This window comes from Grus americana, chromosome 1 (assembly GCF_028858705.1).
Source record: "Grus americana isolate bGruAme1 chromosome 1, bGruAme1.mat, whole genome shotgun sequence".
Taxonomy (NCBI): Eukaryota; Metazoa; Chordata; class Aves; order Gruiformes; family Gruidae; genus Grus; species Grus americana.
Window position 1 is genome coordinate 54807313 of NC_072852.1, and position 24336 is coordinate 54831648.

Consider the following 24336-nt stretch of genomic DNA (forward strand, 5'->3'; position numbering starts at 1 on the left):
AAAGAAATGTGATTTATTTATTGAAAACACTTCTGATAGGAAACTCCACCCTGACAATTGCTAAAGTTTTGTCCAAAGGAAAAAGTGAGAAATAAATTAGTTTAGAGAAAAAAGCCATATGGTTTAGGTATATTTACACCCATACTTGTTCTGCATGTTCCCAAATAGGTAAATGTTACAATCATGAACCTGAGCAAAACTTTCGTACCCTAAAGTCAACACATCTGCAGTGTCTGGGTTTGACTTGACATTGTGACACTACCAAAAAGGAAGGAACAGGGCTAGTGCTGTCTGAGTTTGTGTCCAGAACTATCTGGCAATTCCAACCTCTGGTTTACCAGTATAAATAATGAATAACACCAGAGATTTCTGTGGGATTCCATTAGTGTAAGCAATAACCAAACATATTTAAGTGACTACATACTGGTTAGAAAGCTTGGGAAAAGTTGGGCAGAGAAGTAAAGCTGTTTGGATTACTAGAATTATATATTTATATACTTTCAAGTTTTCATTTGGAAGCGTAACTTTCCAAGAATACCTATTATTTTAAAATGTTTATTTATTTTTAAACTGTTTCTCTCTAAGATACTTTTGCTGGAAGTTGTTAGTATAAATATATTCAGTCTTTCCTGGACTGTAGAAGAGTTAAACTTTTTTTTTTTTTTAAATCCTGAAATTTCTCTAAGCTAAAACAGTGTTTCTAGGGATTAGCACGATCCCTAATGGCTCTGACTGCCTTTGGGAGCCCTTTAGGCTTTAATTCTGTAACCCTTAGACATCTCCACTGCATGTGGAGCTGAGGAGGACTGGATGTGAGGTGAAGGAAGATGTGATCCATGTGCTGTGTTTGGGACATGGCTTTGGGAACTTCGCTGTTGGGTTTGGGAAGTGGGGTTACTGGTAGAGAGGCTGTAGAAGAGCCCACAGGACTCTTCACATACCAAGCAACCACAGCCACTCAAGTCCTGAAGACTAAAACACTTTTGGAGTTTCAAGGTTTATTTGATTTTTAGACAAGAGAAGCGAAACCAATAGCCTCCATACTAGGAAGATTTCCAGAAAGAAAAAAGAAAGACCTTCCCCCAGAGTAACCTCCAAAGATCACAACAGTATAAAAATCTCAGCTCTCTGAAGTGGTTTGTTGAAACTGTCTGAAGCAAAAAAATCTACTATGTGTTTGCTCTATGCAAACTGTTTCATGGGTTTCTTTACCTTTCAGGGAATGAGTCAGGGTGGGATAGGGAAAAAGGGTCACCATTGGGCTTGGTCTTGTTTGATTTTCCACATGAGAGTGCCCCATCACACAAAAAGAGCTGCTCTATTTCAGCGTGTGCTGGTATCTTCCCTTGCTTTCCGGCGACAAGCTGAATGACTTCCATGTTAATAATAAAACTGATTCATTTTTTTTTAATCCAGTTGTTTTTCTTCAACAATCCCTTTCAAAACCTCAGATAAAATCTTCTGGAAATGCCACAAGTCCTGAGATGGATGTCCAAAAGTCGGCCAGAACCTTATATCTCCTGGCCCAAAGGACAGGCTTTGTTTTGGAGCTCAGACAGAGAAACACAAGCCAGAGCCCCAATCTCTCCAGGCGATTACAGGATATAAATTGCTGCCCGAAAGCAAGCGCCGGAGAACTTCAGTAACCTCCAGGAAAGCTCTGAGGTTAGGGAGACTAGCATAGCCAAAGAAGACATGAGGAGTCTGCTGGCACTGCTGATCGTGACTCTGGCCCTGGCAGCGCTCTGCTGTTGTGAGAAAGGTAAGGGGAAGAGTTCCCGGGAAGGGTCTCCGGAGCGCTGCTCAACCCTGCAGCTTGCCGCCAGCCTCCCTTCGGTCTGGGAGAGACTCACAGCTTCAGGGGGAGACGGTGCGTGTGCTGACAGTCATTGCACAACTTCAGATCTCTGTCCGAGAGACGGAATCATGCATGAGAGAGGGCTTGAGGATAGACAACCTCATCTCTTGCATTTAGCAATTATGTGAACTGGCAAAGGTATGCTGGGTGTTGACTTTTGAGTAAGAGGGTTGAGTAAGAGGGTTGAGCTGCAGGCAGAGTTGTGTCGACCACAGTGGGAGGGATTTTGTACCTGCCAGCCCTGGAATGCTGTAGGATCACAGAGATAGGCACTGAGTCAAGCCTATACCTGCCAAGAAATGTGGGATGTGGAGAACGTCTGGAGTGAAAAAAACTTCTATCGGTGGTTAAGAAAAAAAGGAGTTGTCCCACTGAAATGAGCACATCACATTTGAAGGTGATTTAGCCATGGTGACTTTATGATCAAGAGACAGTAATGTAGTGGCAACTCTATAGGTGATGGAGAGGGAAGGGGGCTGGGGAGAAAGATCAGAAAAACAAGTGTTTTCCATTTACAACTGGAAAAGTGAAGTTGAGCAGGAGAGGGCCCTGTCTTTTCTTGTATTATCCCATTCACAGTTAAATTTCATTCAGTCCTTGGCATCAGATATGTCATGGTTCAATACTGGCAAATATATTTTGTTTGATCTGTCAGTCTCTCTCTCACTTTTTCACTCTTGAGTATATATCTGCTTTTTTTTAGTCATTATTATTATTCCAGATAACTTAATGGCCTTGGAGTAACTTCTAATTTATATTTTTTTTAATCCAAGGAATGTATACATTGCTTAAAAATAGAACTACATGCAACCCTTTTCACACAAAGTTTTTTGTTCAAGCACAGTTGTTATTTTTTTTGGTCTCTAGAATCCTCTTTCTGCCCATAAATACATTTAAGCCAAATATCTGGTGACTTGGGTGGAACTGACATTATTGAAGAAAAATATGGTGAAATAGTGGAAGAAAAAAATTGTGAAATAGGGCAGTGTGGGAGAGCCAACATTAAGAGACCTACCATTTCTCTTAGGGCACACTTTTCTTGGGTGTTTGCAGGGAGCATTAATGATTAAGGATTGAGATTAGGACTGAATATACAAATGTGTAAATTACACAGTGTGTAAATTCCTCTTGGGAGGGCTGGTGAGCCAGGCACCTCAACCCACAGCCACAAAGCTGTGAGGGTAGACTTGTTCCTAATTTTTGGCCCTGTTTCCCTTCCCTATCAATAGTTCGAGATTTCTCCTTAGAGTTCAGGAAGCCCCTCTTTCCAAAGATAGAGGAGATGCTCAGCTATCTTCAGTTTCAGTCCAAATTTGGGGTTTTGCTCAAATGGTCCCCTAATTCTTGCTATACCTCCTCTTAGCACAGGTGAGGAGGGAGAAAGAGGAAGATCTTCCTCCAGCTTCCACAGTGGTTATATGGTTATTGTGTCATTAAATCTGTCTCAGGCATAATAGGTGAATTTTGCCATGGTGAAGAAGTCTATCCCTAAATGGTGGATGTTAATAAAACCCTTTTTTGGGAGGAAAAGACCTTCTGGGAAAGGGGAGGAGTTGGATCCACCCAGAAGGTAGAGAGATTCAGTTAGAGTGGAGCAGAGGAGGACTCACAAGCAAACTCCTCTGTCTGTCTGTCTTCCAGATCCCAAAGACCCCTCAGGATCTCCCAGTGCTGACAGTGAGTATATCTGTGTGACCAACAGCTCCATTCTCCTGCATCTAATTTCCTTCTTCCGTTTGACTGGTTCAAGGGGTGAACAAGGATCATGCTGAGTCCCTCTAGCTGGTCCCTTTTTCCTCCCTCAGCCGTTCGGTCCCTGAGGTACAGGAGCACCTGCAGCAAACAGAGGGGCTGCCTTTCACAGCCATGGAGGCAGGAGACACCCGCGAGGTCAGCCCCCTGCACCAGCAGTCTAGCATCGCTCTGGGTGTGCTAGTGCCATACCCCTCATCTCCACAACCCCTGAGCAGCCCCCAGGCATGACATGAGTCCTGCAGATTGTTAGCAGCTGGATGCATTTGCCCTCTGTGAAACAGGGTGATATGGATCTCCCAGCTTCTCTGAGCTGGCTTCAGAGACCTATCCAAAGTGACTGTTGTGTCCCCAGACTATTAAGAGAGCAGAACCTGCCCTGGGGCCTCCAGGCACTGGTCTTTTGGATCTGCTGAGCAGTCAGTCTGGTGTGCAGGATCACAGACCGGAAAGGTTTGGTGCCACATAGCAACAGGCTGTGACATCCCTGCCAGATCTCACAACCTGGAGACCCTGAAAGCAAGCACCTTCTTTGGCTGCTCCTGAGGACTGCAGTCCCTACTGTCATGTCACCTGGGACATGGGGATTTGCACACCTTAGGATGTCCACAGCTTTTACAGCAAGCTGATCCTGGCAGAAATCTGTATGGAAAATCCCTTTCGTTCTCCACTGTCTCTCCTTTCTCACACCTTAAAGGGTAACATTGCTGCTGGGGAGCATGAAAGCTGGTATTTCTCCAGTGAGCCAATACAAACACAGATTGGGAAAGAGAAAAAAATGAAAAGAGTGTTGAGGGAAAGGTGGTGATTTCTGACAGCTTATTAACTGGCAATTCCTATGTAGTCAGTATTTTGATCCAGACTAAACCCCTGTTTGCTAGAGAGGGGGCACCGCTCATCTGCCAAATAGAAACACACTCAGACATGCCATGATGATGAGGGAAGGGCACAAACCCCACCATCTCCCCACAAGCAGAGGTCTGAGAAGCTGCTTTTCCCCAGAGACAGTGACTGTTTGCCTGTTTCCTTGCTGAAACATGTATTGGTGTGCAGCTGCCTGTGTTGCTGGTGTGCCGGCATCCATGCACACCTCTGCTGGTGCAAGTCTGTCCCATGGAGAGAGGCTGTGCTGTGCTGAGCCCCCACTGGGGATGGAGGTATGACATGGCTCCACAGCACCCCGGTGTTTGCACAACTACAAATCCAAGGGAGAGAATAAGCAACCATGCTGACATGGTGTGTTAGTGGAGATCAGGGACCAACGCTGTCATGGCAGAAAGACCTCTCATGTTCTCCAAGTCCTGAACACCAGGCTCTTTGTACCTCCTGGGTGTATTTCTCTCTGGGTGAAGTTTACCATCATTATTTTATACCCTTCACCTTTCATGGAACTCTGCACATGTGAGCATTGGTATTTCCATCTGCTACCTGTTGCTCATGGCTCACTAGAGGCATTTTAAGGCCTGATGGTTGGTATCCCACATCACTCTCAGTCTAAGTCAAACTATAGAAAGGAAGCCAAGACTCTGAAGTTAAGCGGGCTAAGGAGAGAGGGTGCCATTCCCTTCATTTTCTCCTTATTCATTTTTTATGTTGTCATGACTTTGCCTTCTGCACCTTTGCTGTGGACTCAGATCATGCTGTGTGATAAGGGAATGGAGTTTATGACAGAAAAGGCCCTTGCTCCATGTAGATGCACAGGCTGGAGGTGGGAGCCCAGCTGTTGGGCTTTGAGTGGACAGTGGGATGGGGAGAGACGAATGGGTCATCAGCATGGTTTGTGGCAATCATCTGCTTGTGAAGAGAGTAGACTGTCCATTTTCAGAGGTTAGACTGGTCTCTGGTTTTCATATACCATGGCTACACATCTCTAACCCGCTGTGTCCTCTCTTGGTAGGCATCAAGATTAAAAAAGAAGTTGCCAATGCCTTTGTGAAAAGGCAGAAGAGATTCAGCCAGCATGAATGGTAACAACTCATGAGTCAGGTGGAGACCTGGACTCTGGACCTTTCTGGAGAGGGGGTGGGAGGGCAACAGGACATGACAAGGCATTGATTTGTTGTACATCTATGTTATTATCTTCATGTGTTGAAGCAAAAAGGCTGTAGGAGACACTTATTGATAGATAAATGGCTCTATTTTCATAAATATCCTTTTGAGAGCTTATAGCTGGACTCTGATATTTCTCCCAGGGAGGAAGAGAAGAGGAGTACTAGCTGTCTGGGCTAGCCAGGGGGACAGCAGGATACAAGTTAGAAGCTGCTCTAACCTGCAGGGTCATCAGAGCCAGTTTCCAGGGTAATGAGCATCACAGAGCCTTGGTCATTGCCTTTGGCCTACAAAGAAAGCACAGCTCTGTTGCAGGGATGAGGCTAGATCAGAATGGCTGTTCTTTCTGAAGTTGTAGACCTGCATCCATGTGTGCAGAAATCATAGGCACAAAGATTTGGAAAAATCCTAGCTGCAAACTTTTGGAGAAATTTGAGGTCATCCAAGAATGTTCCTCACATATTTCCTGGAAGAGGTTGTTAAGCCACTGTCTCATGTAGGCCTGGCAAAGGAATTTTTATTTAATCTGTCTTTGGACTGGAAGGATAATATTGTTTTTTAGATAATAGAAGATTGGGAGGCCCCATATCTGGAAGAGAGGATCAGAGGAACTGGCTGATGTTGAAATCTGCAGTGATTAAAAACAGGATGAAATTCAGTAGTAGCAACTGTACTGACTGTACTGACTACCCCCTTACAGGTGGGGCATCGTAAAAGTAGGTTCTGCTATAAGCATTAACCAAGAAGTACTGAGGTAGGCAGACAGCTCAGGATATTATTTAATCACGAGGTAAGGTTAGTCTGGAAACATGGATGCAACAAATGGAATTCAAGGGTGCTGCAGCGTATATCCAATACAGAAATAAAATAACAATTAATGAGACACCGGTGGGACTTCTCCTGTAGCATTGTGTGTAGTCATCAAGAAAGATAACCCAAACCTGGAACAGGAGTTGAGAAGGACATCCAGAATGTATAGCTGAGACTAAAAGATTTGGGTTTGCTTAACTGGGGGGGAGGGATGGGGATAGTGTTGCTGTAAACAGCAGAAGTGAGGATGATTAGAGGAAACTCCTTAATCTAAAGGAAAATAATGGCTAGCAGAAAAGTGAGCAGACACTGAGAGCAAATAAAAGAAAGCAAGCAATAATTAATTAAATAAATAACAATGAAAAAGAAGATTCCTGGGTAGGTGGGGAACGAGGTTGGGGACAAAAAGACCCCAACACTAACTGCTTCTGTGATTTCCTTTGATGATATAACCTCAAGAGCAATTGCTTTAAGTTGGGTTCAGTTCCAACTTTTCCCAGCATTAATCAAGTTGTCTACCTCCATGTAAGTAGATGTTTAACTTACCATGAGAAGTCCCCTGTTGGGGCACCCTGGTGAATCACTCCTCTCATGTTAGTGTCAGGGGTGTGAGCCCTCTCCAACTCCATTGGCTGAATCTGCAGAATGGCATTTCTCTCTTTGTCTACTCCAGGTACACTGAGTATTACAAAGCTCCAATGGAGCAGATGCATGAGCGTTGTGAAAACTACCCGCCCTGTGTCTATCTCTCTAACCAAATAGGATTTTCCATGGCCTACTACCGTTTTTTTGGGAGATACTAGGGGATGGTCACTCTGTTCATTTTGCTTGGGACCACTCTGAACCCCGCAGGAGAAAGAAGGTTGTGAGTGGGAAGAAGAAAAATGTCTAGACTGGAGACTTCTTCCATTGTGTCCCTAGCCAGCTGGAATCCCAAGGCAATAATTATCCCACTTGTTGAGCTTCCGTTAGCTTTCTGCCTTTCATAAAAAATGTTTCTCTGCAGTCATCTTTTGTGGTATTTTGAACTTCACCAGAAATGATTGAGAAGACTCTGTCTTACCTCCTTCCATTTGAATCCCCATGATGCAGTAGATGAAAAAAATATGTGATTCCTCTCAAGAAAATCAACGTATTCCTTAGAAGCATAACAAGACTTTCGTCCTCTTCTGCAAAATACAGGAGGATTATAGAAGGCGAATGTCACAACGTGTAAATGTGATGGATCTGATCCTGGGATGCTCACTGGGAAGAAGGCAGAATGACTGCCTCCTGGAACATTGACTGGGAGTGTTCCGTATTTTCAGGTAGTATAATCACCCTAAATATGTGCCAGTGTAGTACCATTTTGTAAAGAGAGAAGTGTGGAAATACTATTACATAGCCAGTAGTCAGGTTCTGATACACTCTTCTGATTATTCTGTCACAAAATTTGCCTGTATAGCAACAACAGATAAATCCCAAAAGGTGTGTTTAAGGAGTCCTTTAGATGAGCCCTTCCATTTGTATGCTGGATTCAATGACGGTCTGTAAAAAATAACTTGGAAATCTCTTGTGATTTTTGTTGCAATTGGTTTCTGGTGAAACTGAATATACCCAAGCAAAACAAAACAAACAAAAAAATCTGTTCTTCTGATGCTTTAGCATTTATGCTTGAAGTAAAAGTGTCTAAACTAAAAAAAAAAAGAAAAATGCAAAGGGGAAAACCAATAAACTTTATGAAATAAACAACAAAAAAATAGGTTCAAGGATGGATTGAAGTTGGGTCAGCATTTGGGTTATTCAAGACAATTTGTATCTCTCATATATATATAAATGTGTGTGTTTATATACGTATCCTCTTCTCTCTGCACTACTTCATTCTGTCCTCTGATATGAATATTATACCTTAGCAACTTTCTGCACAGCCTCCCTTGATGTGATCTGTCAGCTTTCCTTCCTTGAGTGGTAGATGGCAGATCCCATCTCCAAGGACAGGGACTGCTGACCTCAGGAGACTGAGAAAGATCGAATCTCTCTGGTTGCATGTAAACTCATGTAGCCATTCCCAGCTGCTAATTGCAATAAATACTGTTTATGTAAAGAAGGTTGGTGTGCTGCCTCTCTCTGTTCCTCTATACAACCTTTATCTGCAGTTAGGAATGCCTGGAAGATAAAGCCTGCCCCTATGAACCCTGAAGAGCAGGATCCAGGTATGTCAGGCTTCTCCCCTCCTGTGCCCCAATGTGATTCATAAGTGACTACATTGAAATTCAGGTCACGATCCCAGCACACAGTGACAGTGAGGAAGAGGAGGGCTAGGCTTCTCCTGATTCACCATCTGCCAAGTTCAGCATTTCTCTGAAAGACTTTGCCCTAAAGGAAGGACATGGGTAAGTCCAACAGAGATGGCTGCCAGTGTGAGTGTGAGCATCTCTTGTTTGGCAAACTGCTACGGCTTGCACTGGCTAAGCTGACCTTGGCCAAGGAGAAGACAGTTAATAAGTATCTCTGCTTGTCTTGGTCAAACACCTGGAACTGGTTCCCCTATTGGCATAAACTGATGGGGCTTCACTGCTCACAGCAAAACTCTCCTCTGAACGCCATCTAGTAAAAATGAACAAACTGCTCATTGAGAGCAGTGAAAATTTTGCTAGAAAAAATACTAGAGACATTAGTGAAATCCTAATACCTGGTGTACTAACAAGTTAGAGCTTTTGTTGTTGTTGTATAGTTTTATTTGCTAAAAAAAGAAAATCAGGCTTCCTGTCATATTTGCATCTTTCTCCTAGTTTTGTAATTTTCCTTCCTTTTCAGTAAATATTTTTTTCTGGGAAGTTGCACACGAAGGGCTTGATCATGTTATCTGCTCTGTGCCACCAGATCTCTGTTCGGGCTGAAGTCATTACAGCCTTTGGGATCTGAGTGCACAAATCAGATGATAATTTTATCGCTGCAATGGAGGAGCTCGATTTTCACCTTGTTGATGAAGATTTGAGAACCACTGTAAGTCCTCTGCTGCCATCTTATGGACAGTATCGACATGCGAAAAATAGTACCCTAGGTTGCTTTTGAAGCTTTTCAAAACGCAAATCCAGTCGGCTTTCTTCCTCATTCACTTCATACTACAACATACATTAAGAGGCCAGAAGGGAAATATAGGGACATAATCTGTAACTGGATTATATGCAGCTGAATTGACAGCGACTCCGACAGTTCTCACTGGAGCCTGTCTCAGTTCAGCTCCTTTTTATCTCGACATGAACAGGGCAGGAGATGCCTCTGAATAAATTCACAACCCCTTCTCTGGACTCACTTTTAGCAGTGGAAGAACTGCTTTCTGAAATACAGCCCAAGATGATAGAGCAATTCCAAGAAGGAGAAGTAGATAGGTTGCATTTATCACTTTGCATCATCCTTCATGTCATCATCTCCTATCACCAGTGGCTGCAGATACTGTCAGCAGCATCAGCTGGTGCAGTACTATAGATCACTTTGAAAGGAACCCAGTATGAGACCTTTATGTCATCTCTCACCCTATTTCAGCAATATTCAGCAAATGCTTTCTGTCCACAGAATCCAAGCAGCTGCACAAATGTCTCTTTTCCCAGGGAATCACACCATAACTGCAAGTGCTGCCCTCACCAAGCCAATCACTAGCAGGCAATGGAAAATGGATTTCACTTCTCTGTAGTCAGAATGAGGCCCTGACATGTCTTCTTGGCTCTTTTTCCGTAAAGAAGAGTTGTCAGAGGCCATGGGGCTTCACAGGTGGGTAATTCACTGATGTTATTTGGAAGGGTGACTGGAAAGCAGCTAGTAGAGAGGGATTAGTCTCAGTATAGAATCTGTATTTACACACCATTTCTGAGTATTTTTTAATGTAAACAGTTCAACAAGGTGCCACTCTACAGTGATGTAAGGGTAGGATTGACAGCACGTTATTAGAAACCAGAGGGAGCTAAGGAGGAGAGGGACAGTTATGTTATCTCTGCTTCCAGATGGGATCCCAACCTACCCTGTGTTTCTGTGTTGGCTTTATCAGAGCTCTGCACTTCTTTAAAAGGGCTTTTTAAGCTCTTGACCAGGGAGTGTGTTCCACCTCATCCTGACACATCACTCCTCAGGAGACAGCTGCCTTAGACTTCTCCAAGACCAAGTTTTCTTCCTTTCTGCCAGAACAAGAACACCAGATACCTTGGAATTAAGAGAGTTATCAAGGTGAAGGACATCTACACCAGCTGGAGTTGGTGCAATCAGACCCTTCCTTATGGATTCTGGGAAGGCTTCTACCAGTAAATTTTGTTTGGTTTGATTAACAACTTCTGAATTGCTGCAAGAATCTGGTGAATGATCTTTAATTGAAGAATTAAAGGTCACCAAAACCTGAGTGCAAATTACGAACTGCAGAATTTTCCAGTTCAAGAAAAAAGGGAACATAACAGATGTTAATGACCTCTACTTGAGCTCAACGTTCTTTACAGTGTCTTGGGTGGACTCTAGGATGCCAGTGCTGCTAGCCAGCCTTCTGTTGCTGATCTTCTTGCAAAGGCTGGTAAGAGGGGGTAAACAATTTTCTTGATTTGAAATGTTGAAATTGCTCATCCTACCAAAATAAACCTTTTTTAAAATTTATTTTATTTGAAACATGTACTTTAAGGAACTCTGGGCTCAGCTTAAACTCTTCTGCTTTCAGTTGCTCTGTTCCATTTCTTACCTGTCTTAATTCCTTTTAACTACTTGGTTGGAAATTTCCTCTAATTTGGAGCCAGATGCTTTCCCAGGATGTGTTTGGGAGTAGATCTTAGGGAATTTTTCCTCTCATTTTCCAGCTTGTCTCATCTGAGGCTCTGACAAAAGCAGTGTGTTGTTGGATAGGACAGTGACAATATTGCTCTATTCCTTGTGACTGTCTTTTAGCTTTCCCTCAAAGCAATTATGGTATCATGGAGAAATAAACTGAATCCCTGTATAGTTTATGGGCCGGTATAACTTCATAGGCTAAAAAACGTATCAAATTGGTTATGTGTCTAGGTTGCATATTTGAGATGAAGTGAATATCTACTTGTAGAATTCAATTATCAATTGACTATGGTACCTGACTAGTCTACTAGGAGATCAAAAACAAAAAAGAACAATGTCATAACTCACACCATTTATTCAATCTTATTATACAAGGCTTTGTTTATGCTAGAAACAGATAATTAGTGTGTCATTTCATAGGCAGAATGTATTAGAGGTTATTTTCCTGTTATAGCACCCAGTTGTATAAACCCTTATTCATGCGTTTAATGTTTATTTACATGACAAGTCCAGTTGGCCTCACTGAGACAAACTGGATGAACAAAAGTTTTGGCATACTGCTACTATATTGTCCTTTACTGAACATCATTCTCTGGAGGCAAAACATGACCAAGAGGTATAACAAGACAGGAAGAAGAAATTCACCTCTGGGAGCGTTCAGGCTGCACTGCTCCTACCACATGTTTTGCTTATTCTTTCCCTCTTGAAAACCACTTATTAATCTTGAGCAGAATATTGAAATAAATGGACCATGGGTCTGTCCTGCAGGCTCTATACCCTCACCCTGTGAAGGGCCAACTCTTCTGAAGTTTTTAATGCCACTGATCCACATCAAATAAGAACTCTGGCATCCTGGCTGGTGTTTGCCAGGGGGGGAGGCATGGACAATAACCTGAGGTTGCTCAGGAAGGTCTTGTCAAAGATGCCTACCTGCTGTGCTTGCTCTGCCAATAATGGCAAAGAGACAAGAAGAGGGTAGGGAAAAACTTGGCCTGGATCCATAGACATACACAAAAAGTTCACACTTTTGATGCTAATCTTCATTTGCTTTTATGTTGCAGGCTGTGTCCCACCTCATGATGGATATGGCGCTGCATTCCTTTGATGACCAGTATCTGGGGTGCAGAGAGCAGGTGATGGAAGAACTGGAGCGAGGAGACTATTTCCAAAAGGAAATAGCTGCTAACAAGGACTATTTAAGTCTCTGGAAGAAGGCTCGGGAGGCTTTGCTAAAGAGCCCTGTAGGTCTCCTGAGGGAGATGCATGAGAGCCATGCCATAGTCCTCATGGCTTACACCATGAACTCTTCCCTGCACTCTCAGTTGAACTGGGCCACATCTACAGCAGGAAGCTCTCCGGAGCACTACAGAGACAACTTCAGTTTCAAATATTTTCACTTTTACCTAACGACTGCTATCCAGATAATGAAGCAATGGCAGAGCAGCAAGGAGAGCATGGGGAAACATAAGTGCTACCGGGTGCACAGGGGTGTAAAGGACTTGCATATCGAGGCCATGGTAGGCAGCAGGGTGCGATTTGGCCGTTTCACCTCCACCTCCCGCCTCTGGAATGAAGCACAGAAGTTTGGGAATGAAACTTTGTTCACAGTGACCACTTGCCTGGGAGCAGCTGTGCAAGGTTTTTCTTACTACACATCTGAGAAGGAAGTCCTCATTCCCCCTTATGAGGTATTCCTTGTCAAAAGCTTCTTTCGGACACAGCATGGTAACCGACTGCATCTGCATTCTGTGGGGAACTACAGCAAGTACCACTGCCAGCTCGTGGAAGGTATTGAGATAGCCTTTCATGCAGAGGGGGTGTAGACAGTCTGGTCTCAAGTACCCCAAGCGGCCCTCACCAGCTGCACCTACACAGAGCCATGCTCAAGTCCAAATCTGTAGCTTGCCCACTGTGTTCTCCTACGAGAGCCACATGACCCAGTTTTTACCTGTTTGTTGTGAAACCTGGGAGCACCTCACAGCTCACTAAAGATGAATCCACCTGATACACAGCAGGTTTCACAGTTCTTTGCAGCCTCCATTTATCCTATCTGCCATTACAAAGATGTTGTAGGACATCTTTGTGTCCCCAGCATTCCTAGTGCAAGGGCAAATGAGATTTGCAGGCAGCTTGAATTCAGATATTTATTCTAGTGGCTTGCAAGACTGCTACACTTCAGGCCTCAGGACTATTCTGGACTTTGGTCCACTACTACACTGGCAAGGTCAGGTAAGTGAAGAGAAAACTACTGTCACTTTAGTGGGGTTCTCTCTCCTGTGACAGAAAGGAGGAAAGGTATCCTTTGGCAAAGCACACACTGTGAGTTTCCTAGCTATAGAGACAACTTTGTGCTGGAAGACCTCACTGGGCCTGTCCCACATCCGTGTTCTTCTGTGAGTCCACCACCAATATAGGACTCTAGCTTTTGTCTCTTTGTACAATAGTGTATCAATGCAACCTTTGAGCACAAAACAACCATTCAGGAATGAGAATTTGTGCCTGGACATAAGCCAAAGTAGTAGGTAGACTTGAGAAAATGGCTCTTCTGGGAAAAGGCTGTGTTAGCAAGTGCAGCCAAAAGAGGTCTAAATAATTGTTCTCTTGACTTACTTTCAGCTTCAAGAAAGAAGAACAGTGGTTCCACTGCCCTCGCCTCTGCCTTTCTTCCTAGTGTAGTTGGAGTTTTCATGTGCTTGGCCCACAATGACTGATTCTCTGGCTGCACCCAGATATGTACACTTCAATAGTGAGCAAGAAGAATTCAGAGGAAATCAGTTTCTGGTGTTCCTGTTGTTACAGAAGGTTCAACCCTCCCTTTGCTTTCAGCTGAGACTGGAACATTCAGCCTGGTTCATCAAAACAGACATTCCCTGGACTCATTCAGGGAGGAGGGCAGTTATCTACGGCCTTTCTGAAGAGCAGGTCAGTGACACCCTTTATTGTAGGTAGCTTTTCCCTTAGGCATTCAGGAAAGACACATGGACATTGGACTCTACTGATCTCTTAGTACTTTTATTTTTAGTGAGAAAGAGTCTATCTGTGGGATGCAAAAGACACCATGGTGGTAAAGTTGAGTGGGTAACTGTGCAGCCTTGCATATCTCCTTTGAGCATAGGGTCCCAGGGGACAGTAAAGTCTATGGCTGCTGCATAGCAGTCTTTCACCACTGCATGACCTCATGCACCAAAGTCATAGCTCTCATCTCAGGCTGTCTGCAGCTCATACATGGGGGACAGAAGCATCAAGCTGCCTTGAGACATGAATTTAGCAGCAGAGGATCATGAGACTTGTCAGGCCTGTCTTCATCTTTCATGTTCAACTACAGTATTTCTTCTGAAAAACTCAGGCAGATCTCATGTTCATTAACAGTCCTCTAGTGGCTGATGAATGCATGTTGGTCATTTCATGCTGAAAGGAAGGAGAGCCTGTGTAACCCACTGCTGTCTTCAAGGGTGTTGGATGTGACTGAAATTAATTTATGTGCCTTTCTACTTTGCTAGTCTTCAATGTGTAATGCTGGAGGTTGAATCAATATCACAAACTGGAATTGGGACTTCCAATTTGGCTGTAGACTCCTCTCACTTTTATGTGTTCATTTAGTTCTTCTGGAGCCGTAGACACCAAAGCCAGAACAGCTATGAAGTTCTCCCATCTCCAAAAAATAGCAGTGTGGAAATGATAAGAAACATTTTCTGCCTGCAATTCCCCTTTCCTTCACCCCCACTGACACTAGCCCTGGGCTGAGGCTACAGTCAGAGAGGTTATCTCCCTGGTCCAAGGAGACTAGTCATGGTGATTTAACTTTGCAGTGGAGTCATCACATAATTGAACTGAAAATCACTGATGCATTTCACAAATGACCCCAGCTTTCAGACACTGCTGATCTTAGCAGGATGCTGGAACTGTATTCACCACCCCCTGTCCAAAACAGTAAGCTACAAGTTAGCTATCCAAATAAGATCTGAATATAAGAGGATGACACAAGCTGCCAATTAGCTGGTTAATCAAAAGTAAGGACAGCCAAAAGCACCTGTGTGAACTACTTGACTCTCAGAGCAGCTCCATATAAGCTTGGTGCTGCCATTCCCTTGGAAATCCTCTGGCAAGGAATGCAGAATTTAGGCACAGGAGAAATATTAGCATTAGAAATTCAGGCACTTAAAGAATTTAGATATCTTCAGGTTTTAGCAGATTAAATGGAGGAGCTTGAGGTTCAGCATCTTGTGTGTGAGATTTAGGTGCCTATAATGGCAGAGGCCATCATCTAGTCATCTAAAACCTAGCAACATGTTCTGTGAAACTGAACTACTGCCCCTGAAATCTTGAGAGATGCTTGCCCAGGCAGCTAAAACAGATTTAATGTGGAGTTATTTTACTATTAGCTTGTTTTATATCTATATTTCATGTTGCTTTCTTTTTTGCTTTTTGTTTACCAGTGATTTCAAATAATAAGGTGTCAGAACTTGATTTTGATCCCTAAATGCTCAAAGATACTAAGCCCCAATTTCAAAAAAGAATGAAAATATTAGAAACAGCTGCTGCAGATACCTCTTGTATGTGTTTTCAAACATGCTTAAACTCTTTCCTATGTGAGAATTACAAGAATCAAGATGGATTTCTGACACATCAGCACATTTATGTCTCTTGCTGCTTTTCCGTTATCGGTGGGATGCAGGCTTCAACCATTTTAACAAAGGTTTGGAATCCTTCACAAGGTGGCTTCAGCACCCTGAAAGCCTCCTCTAAGTAGTCAGCTGCTATTTTCAGGCTTCTCTTTATGGATCTGTGTCCTCGAAGGACAGCCTGTAGGAAAACAAGAAGTGAAGAGGAGGAAGGTAGAGAGCGAAGCCTGAGCTCTTGTGATGTTCCACTTGAGGAGGAGCTGCCTTCTGTGGTACTTGGTGTCTCATTTTGTTGCAGCATCTTCACAATATCAGCATAGTCCATGAGAAGTTCTGATACTTGGAGGGATAAAGCAGGTGAACTCAATAATTGATGAATAGCAGACTCCACGGTGTCAAGGAAATTGTCATGTTTCAACATCACTGCAATGATTACACCCATAATTCTTTCTACAACCCCCTTGTAATTCTCATAAAGTTCCTTTACTGCAGTGATCTTGTCCTGCAGAGAGGTGATGGGACCAGCGATCTTAGCATACAAACTATGGCTGATGCTCTCCTGTACATCTTTGTCTTTTGTTTCCATGGTGGCTTGCATCTCTTTCAAAGCACTGACCAGAAGCTGCAGATTGTCTTTAATGCTGAAGTTTTCTTTTACTGATATGATGGGGAAGTTGGTGCCAAGATGTGCATTGAGGAGTCGGAATATTGTGTTGGTTGAAGAGACATAGATGTACACTAAGTCATGCAGATTCTGGCAGGCCCTGACCAGCCTTTCTTTATGACTCTTAAAACCGAGGCGGGCTAACATTTTTGGAGTGGTGTCTGACTCTGAAAAGCAAACAGAGGAAATCCAGAAGACACAGGGGAATAAAACTAGATATATTTTCAGCTAGAATATTACATTTCTGAAACCAATATTACAAATTATCAAGCCACCTGACCTGCCCTCCCCCAAGACATTACAGTTAGAAGAAAACACAGAAAAAGCTCTTTGTCAGCCTTTCCAGAGGTCTTACCAAGCAGGCCAGCAAAATATGGTGTAAACAGCTGCAAGTATCGTTACTCTTATGGCCGCAGGAAGTATGACTCTGACCTTCAGCATGCAATCTGAAAAGCAATTGAAGTGTGGTAAGTGAATTATTCTTGCCTTTTGGTGTTTATTGGTAAATTTATGGGAGTCCTAGCAAACAATCTACTTTCCATCATCCTTAGAACTATAATCCTTCAGTTTGTATATACTGGTGGGTCTACACAGAATTAAACTCATATTCTGGGGAGGGGGGAATAGACACAGCAAAGCCAAATGCATCAGACATCTACATTCGAGACAAACCAATTGAAGACTGAGTAATGCAATGTTTCGTCAGGCTACAGTTTCCTGTGAAGTGACCCATATCTGTCAGTTCATACAGCTGCTAGATGTTGCAAGCATCCCTTCATAGGTGCAAGCACAAAACATTCTCCTTGCTTGGGCTCCTGTCTTGCTACTGTTTTCACTACTAAGGAAGTCATGTCCTTCTGCTTGCACCTAAGAGCTCTCCCAAGGCCAACTGCAGGTACAGTCCTGGGACAGCTCACAGCTGAAGGACTGCTCCTGATGTCGCCTTTGCTTGTGCCAGAGCCCTGGAAAGCCAGACGGGTTGCAGCAGACATGTTTCATCAGCTCTTGCTGTGGTTAGATGTGCAGTTAAATGTGTCCAAGCAGTTGCAAATTCCCATCTCACTTCATACTTTTTAAGACTTTTCTCTCAGTGCTCAGCTCAACCCTCTGCCTCTTCCTCCTTTCTCTTCCCATGGCAAAAGCAGTCTGAAATTGTGTGAAATGGCAGAATTTATTTTAGCCTCCACTGCTGTTCAGCCAGACCTGGCTCTGGGGCTCCATAACACTTCTTCCACTCTCATGACATCAGAGGACAGGACCTAGCAAATTGCAGCAAAGAAGGGTGACAGGCACTCCAGATTAACTCCTTCCCTCAAATTTAATAGGTCTCAAACAATAGCTATTGATTTTCCCTAGAGACCCAGAGTAAAGAAGGAACAAGACTGCTTGCTTATTGTTTAAATTATTTTCTGTCATGTTCCAAATGATAGAGACTCTAGAAGAGAAAAATTTGCATCCACTGCAAACCTTGAAGACCTGAAATCAGTTACCAGCCTACAGAATGGGACACAGAGGCAGTTGCCAGTCTGATCAATTCAACTGAATCCAATATCGGAAGAAGTATTTCAGGACTACATTGCATTCTCAGTTAATAACAGGAGTCGCAACTAATTGATGATTGCAGAAATGTTAAATCATTAGTGTTCACTCTCAGCTCATCTTCTTATGCCTACAGCTCTGAAAAAAAGGAGAGTTTGGTACTCTGGCTCTGGTTTGAATACAATAGTTTAGCTTTCAGTGGAAAACAAGAGCCGGCAATTGCAGAGCACTCCTGTTATGTCTGATGTTTTACATTCATCTGAGAACTCAGCCATTCTCTACTGGGGAGGCAGCATTCATGACCAGAGCCTAGTGGGCAGCAGGTCCATCTGTCTAAGGATCAGAGCATGAAAGATGTCTAGCTGGATGAAGGCAGAAGTACAAGCTTGTCTTGCTGGGACAGACAAAGCCTGTTTTCACTGTCTGTGATATCTATTCTTCTATTTGTGTGGGACTGTTCAACCTTTCCTCCGTAATTTGCATGTGTGCAAAACTAGTCATTACAATAATTTCAAGGAATAGCTGCAAGCATTAGTGTGTATTATTTATGCTTATAAAAACCAGATATTTATAAATCCCAGTACAAAACCTAATCCTGTATCTGTATGAATGAAAAGTGCTGTCCTACATGATTCATGTTCTGAGAAGACAAAGTAATACCATCCCCTTTCAGCTATGCCTGTAGGTACCTGTGATGATACCTTTGTCATAGGCAGGGGCATTCATGCTGTACCTATTCTCACCAGGAACAGAAGACCTTTGGATGATCTAATGATTGGGAACTAGCATTAAATAAACTGAAATCTGTTAAAATTGGAAGGAAGGGGAAAGGAGGAACAAAATGAGAAGAATCTGGGTAAACATCACACAATAGAATTAATGACAAGCAGGCAGGCAACAGGACCCAGCTGAAGCCCAGCCTCTGGATCCCCAACTCATCACATGCTGCTGGAAAACACCAGAGAAACACAGGGGAAAGAGGATGAAGTCACTGTCCCATACACATTTCGGCTGATTGCAGGAGCACTCAGACAAAATCAGGTAGGCAGTCTAAATGTTTAATTAGAAAAACTTCTGGAGAAAATCTCCCTGGAGCTGGAGAAATAGTCAGAAATACAGAAATATATGTGGCCTGCATAACTCTAGAAAGCAAATATAAAAACTAGGAAAAGCATTAATATGAAGACTGAAAGGTAATTTTAGCATTAAGAGACATAAAATCAAAAAGCAGTTATAGGAAGCTGAAATAATCATGCATATAATGCCAAAAGTGTCCTCCACACCTGTCTAGTATGTAAAATGCTTGTTGAAGTGCTATTCCTCTTAGAATCTTAGTATATCCTCTTAGTCTTCTCAGTTTCTACAAATAAGGAAAACCAAATGACCTTTCAACAAAACTTCACTGGAGAGGAAAGGACCTAATATCACACCGAGTCAGAGAGCAAGCCAGCAACATTTCTGAGGCAGGACTGATATGAAATTATACCTTGCATTGACATGGCTTTATGTTTCTTGAAAATCAGAAACCTTTACTGTATATGTACTTTGGTCCCTCCAGCTTGAAGAAAAAGAAAGATGTGTTAAGGAGTTTATTCTCTTGACAGAGCTACAAGGTAAGTGGCTGTACAGTACTGTGCAAAATGTTGTGGAAAAAATTCTCTTCAGACTGGCTTGTATTTCAACACTGAGACTAAAAGTTGGCTACGGGACTGTTGAAATAACTCTTGTTTTCTACAGTGATCTTGTGGGGGAGGGTGTGTTTAGTAAAATACTGCTGGGTCAGTGTCAGATGATTTGCAGTTAGCAGATAGTGCAAGAACTACAAAGGACCAAAATGACACAAAGGTATTGTTTAAGAAGAAAAAACTAGCTAGTCTCCTACACATAATTATTTGTAGCTATAACTGTGATATGTAGGCACCAACAGCAGTAAAAGATTTGTAAAGATGTGAAGCACTGCATAAAAGTGGCCCAGATTTGCAATAAGAGGGCTGAGAGTGCAAAAGTACCAACAAAGAAACTAGTCATCCTACTCATTCATAGTTCACCCCTGTTGCAAAATTAAGACACATGCATTTAAGTCAAAATCATGTTAAAGCATTTTTACTTTGCAGCTGGTGATGGGTTAAAAGGAAGTGGCACAGAGTTGATCACAGAAGCTTAGTGATGAGGAGAAACTCCATAATCACTGGTAACTCCATCACTTTGGACATATTGACATGCAGGTGATGAAGAAAAATGTATTAAATATGCCCTTTGCTGGCAAACCAGTGATGGCTCAGAGAAGAATGGTGACCATAAGGATTAGACACAAATGTTTAGGGGAAGGGATGGGAATCAAAGAAGTTAAATTTTGTGCTCTGGTCTGTACAGTGATAATGGAGGGTCAGATTCTGCCCGGTCATGTCCTGGGAGCTGGTGTTACCTCCACACAGGACTGCCTGGGTATGGAGAGAGTGTGGCTGCACAGGCAGGTCTCTCTCTGCAAGCTGGTGCATGCTGCTCCAAGGCAGTCTGCCATCACAGACACCCAGCTGGCGTAGGTGCACCTGACAGTGCTTACGCAGCATGCCGAACATCAGAGGGCTGTCTGCGGCTGTTTGATGTTCATGAGTGAACGGTAGGGAATTGATTACAGCATTAGGGAGGTGAATAAACAATGAGGGAACAGGAGCTAAATATCAGGGAAGGAAAGACAGTAGGAGATGTGTGTAAGGTGATATAGGTTAGGATGGGTTCATTATACATAATATTACTATTTGCTATGAATTCCCAAGTGTGAGTTTATTAGTATAAGCACAGAGTGCTTATATAGTAACATTTTCTCTTGAATGTGAGGAGAAATAAGCTACACTGGCATAAAACACTCCTATGGTGATATGGACTATGCCCACTCCACCAGTCGTCATAGCTGTTTAAAAATCAGATGCCACTAACTGAAAAAAAAAAAAATTGGCTGATACAAAAGTGTGTCTAGAGCAGACCTTTCATTTCCACAGCTTATTTTAGATTTTGCTGATTAGATGAGATTGTTCTGGGTTTTAGTGAACTAGTTCAGCTTCTACCATCTTCAGTTTCCAAGGCGAAGAATGACCCATGTTCATTTTACCAAACTTCTAATTACATATTTGTTAGCTATTTTTTATTGCTCTGAATATGTCCAGTCTCTTGTAAGGTCCTTTTCCAATCATTTGGCTAAATATTCCAAAGAAGAATTAAGATATATTTACAAGATGTGCCTTGGGATTTGACTTGCTGAGTATAAAAAGAACCAGTGAGGCAGAGACAAAGTACATTTCACTGCTCTTTAAGGGCTAAGGTTATGGGTGTTGAATACAATAAGAAATTTCTTTTCTCCCTTAAAGTAGCCTAATTCTGAAGAATGGCGCTGAGTGACCTGTTTTACCCAGATAACCCCAAAAGACGGCAAGAACTGATCCATCTGCACCAGGAATTGCTCAACTGCATGTCCATAAATTTCCGTGCAACAAATGAGCTGGCTGGAGTGCTGAATGAACACCTGGGCTGTACCATCACCTACATTCAAATGAGAGAGAGCAGCACTGTCAAGGAAAACTGTGACATTATCATTCGAGCGATGACTGAGATTCAGCATCAGGTACAGAAGATTGATAGTGACATGAAGGAAAAGCTAGAGCCTGTGCTGTACCAGAAGCTGTATGACATCAAAGAGCCTGAGTTGGAGAAAATTGCAATAGCCCATAAAGTTTTTTCCATTGTTCTTGGAGAAGCGACTTCAACAGCTGGGATGGTAGCTATCAAACTACTTGGCTCCAATCTTATAACTCTCACTGTCAGCAAGCTGGTGAGTCTCCTCGCGCAGATTGGGGCATCTGTTCTTGGGGGAATCAGCATCACCATTCTCGGGCTTGGCATTGAAATGATCCTCCACGCCATCCTGGGAGCCGTGGAGAGGAATCAACTTCTGGAAGCTGTGAGAAGCTACGAGAAGCACCTGGCTGAGTTCAAAGCAGCCTCAGAAAAGTACCAGCGTGCCATACGTGAAGTGACTTCTTTGGTGAGACAGCAGGTTCAGTGAATGAAGTCGGAGTTGTCTCTGCTGCTGTGACAGTGGCTGCAGCAGCTACACCTGCAGAAACCTTTTTGATTCATTATGGCAAATGAACAACCAATGGCTTTTTTTCTTATTAGTGGCAGCAGAGCAAGAGATGTGACAGATCAGGGAATTGGCACTGAAATATATTAATATGGAACTGATTTATAGGTGCTTCTGGGAGGTATTGCTTCAAATACTTCTCACCTTCAGCTATTTTCTGGAATGCATCGTAGGTAACCTTGAACTGTAATTCATACTAGTTACAATAATATTCACTGCTAGAGCAATAGTGGTGAGAAGGTGTGATTTTTCTCTTACTATGTTTCTCTATCAAAGATGACAACACGATGGGAGAAAACAATTTCAAAAAGCCAGTCCATGTCATCATCTGGAGGGCTCATCAGGACAGCTGTGGTTGCTAAATTCTGAAGTGTGGATTAGTGCTAAATCTGATAGGCTGAAGTCCCTGCTCATTGAACTGCTTATGAGGACTAACTGAAGCATATTTAACTGCTATTTCCTGTCCCATCCCTGCCTAAGGAGCCAGCCAGAGATCTTCTTTAAATAAACTCTAATCCCAGTAGATTAGCAAATTAAGAAAAGCATGGGCCTACAGGCAAACACATACAGCTGAGAGTAACTGGCTGTAGTGTTCCAGGCATGCCTGGCTGTGAATAACCTCTTATGCTCAGTAATGCCCCACTCCTGCCCACCCACAGGTAAATATTTCTGTCCACAGTTGCTCCTCTGTTAATTGAAATGGGATTATACACACGTACAAATGCCTGTAGGATTACAGCCCTATAAATGCACTACATTTATTTTCACGTGCTTTACCCAGTCCTGCCAATGTTGGACTGCCAAGAGTGTGCTCAGAGTCTGCATTTCACGATATGCTACCAAATGTCTTTATTTTTCAGATTTTAAAAACAAAGCTGGAAGCAAGAACATGATTTGCAGTCTCTTGCTCTGATTTGCTATGGTTTGCTTTTTTTGCTTTGATCTTTGAAGGAAAAAAAAAAAAGTAATTTAAGAATTAATAAAAATCTACATGAATATTGTAAGACCTCTTTTTCCTGTACTTGGTTTTGTTTGTTTGTTTGTTTGTTCTGTCTGATAAACCAATCTTAAACCAAATAATGAAAAAAGATTAAAATCTTCATTATAAATTCAATTTATAAATTCTTTTTTATGTCCACGATAGACTAATCTAGTAGGATGGTGTATAGGTTTCTTTTCTAGTACCAGCTTCCCCCATACTAAAAGCATACTTGAATTCATACTTGTTTATTAATATTCAATATTAGCAATATTAGATGATTATATTAATAACTAGATCGTGTCTGTGAAAGTAAGGAGATAGGTGAAATTACAACAAGGAAGCTCTCCATTAGCTTCATAACCTTTCCAGTCTGGGTTTTGGTGTTTTATTTGGTTGGGTTTTTTCCATACTGTTCCCACTTTCAATCATCTTTTGACCCCTCTTTGCTCTTGTGTTCAAAAGCCACTAGATGGCAATGCAGCTGCTGGCTCTCGAGCAGCTCTGCCAGCCATCAGAGAGAGCCCAGGGCTCAGGAGCGTGGGTGGGTGCCAGGGTCTGACAAACGAGGACCAGCACAAGCCGCAGACTGGGCGACGTGGGTCAGGAGAGGCAATTCAGAGGAGGCAAAAAGCACTGCCTTGCCTCACACCAGGTACTGGAGTGGGTGACATGGTGACCTGAAGCATCATTTCTCCAACATGTGACATCTCCCTCCTCCTGACACAAGTGGCACTCAGTTTAGAGGTACTCGTTTAGAGGCAAGAGACTGTCAATCAGCAGAACAGCAATATTTTAGCGTAGCAGATGCAGGAGTTCCTGGCTCCTGCTGGCTTTCTATGTGCAAACGTACATTCTAATTTAGGAAGAAAACCCACCAGCTTGGTACATATCTTTGCGAGATTGCCAATCACTGCTGTACGAGAATAGTGGAGTCAAATAAAAACAAAACTGTTGCACTTTTCAGACAGTTTGTCCACATTCTCTTGAAAGCAAATTCTAAGCAGTGTCAGGGGAAGTGGGATATGCAATAAGGAACATAAAGATAAACAATTTCTATTCACCTCTTGAGAGATCCTTGTTCCTGGTGGGTTTAAAGGAAAGCTGGCTTGCCTGCAACAGGAAGCGTGGCAGGTGTCCTCA

General features: G+C 42.8%; 2 protein-coding genes and 1 long non-coding RNA gene across 5 annotated transcripts; all 3 read left to right on the forward strand.

Moving 5' to 3' along the window:
* The first annotated feature begins 3497 nt into the window (after positions 1 to 3497).
* Positions 3498 to 8208, forward strand: LOC129196149 (uncharacterized). The gene is made up of 3 exons (XR_008574080.1): positions 3498 to 3535; positions 5508 to 5577; positions 7232 to 8208. It is a non-coding gene; the product is annotated as an uncharacterized LOC129196149 (long non-coding RNA).
* Positions 8209 to 10477: 2269 nt separating this feature from the next.
* ART4 (ADP-ribosyltransferase 4 (inactive) (Dombrock blood group)) lies at positions 10478 to 23220 on the forward strand. Of its 3 annotated transcripts, XM_054847722.1 has the most exons (6): positions 10480 to 11003; positions 12313 to 13039; positions 13868 to 17004; positions 18823 to 19117; positions 19635 to 19689; positions 21445 to 23220. In XM_054847722.1, the coding sequence occupies exons 1-3, from the start codon at positions 10953 to 10955 to the stop codon at positions 13960 to 13962; spliced, it is 873 nt and encodes a 290-aa protein (XP_054703697.1). In that variant the 5' UTR covers positions 10480 to 10952; the 3' UTR covers positions 13963 to 17004; positions 18823 to 19117; positions 19635 to 19689; positions 21445 to 23220. The 3 variants fall into 3 exon arrangements, with proteins under 3 accessions (XP_054703706.1, XP_054703716.1, XP_054703697.1); XM_054847731.1 differs by lacking the exons at positions 18823 to 19117; positions 19635 to 19689; positions 21445 to 23220 and having other exon boundaries at positions 10478 to 11013; positions 13868 to 14006; XM_054847741.1 differs by lacking the exons at positions 18823 to 19117; positions 19635 to 19689; positions 21445 to 23220 and having other exon boundaries at positions 10478 to 10669; positions 13868 to 14006.
* Positions 21459 to 23220, forward strand: SMCO3 (single-pass membrane protein with coiled-coil domains 3). Its single transcript, XM_054847751.1, has one exon. The coding sequence runs from the start codon at positions 21459 to 21461 to the stop codon at positions 22134 to 22136; it is 678 nt and encodes a 225-aa protein (XP_054703726.1). The 3' UTR covers positions 22137 to 23220.
* Positions 23221 to 24336: the final 1116 nt, after the last annotated feature.

Bases quoted from the DNA above. Each gene is read 5' to 3' on its own strand.
- ART4 (XM_054847722.1), top strand. From the start codon at position 10,953: ATGCCAGTGCTGCTAGCCAGCCTTCTGTTGCTGATCTTCTTGCAAAGG. The intron at 11,004-12,312 runs GTAAGAGGGGGT...TTTATGTTGCAG, and splicing joins TGATCTTCTTGCAAAGGCTG to GCTGTGTCCCACCTCATGAT. The intron at 13,040-13,867 runs GTATTGAGATAG...ACTTACTTTCAG, and splicing joins CCACTGCCAGCTCGTGGAAG to CTTCAAGAAAGAAGAACAGT.
- SMCO3 (XM_054847751.1), top strand. From the start codon at position 21,459: ATGGCGCTGAGTGACCTGTTTTACCCAGATAACCCCAAAAGACGGCAA.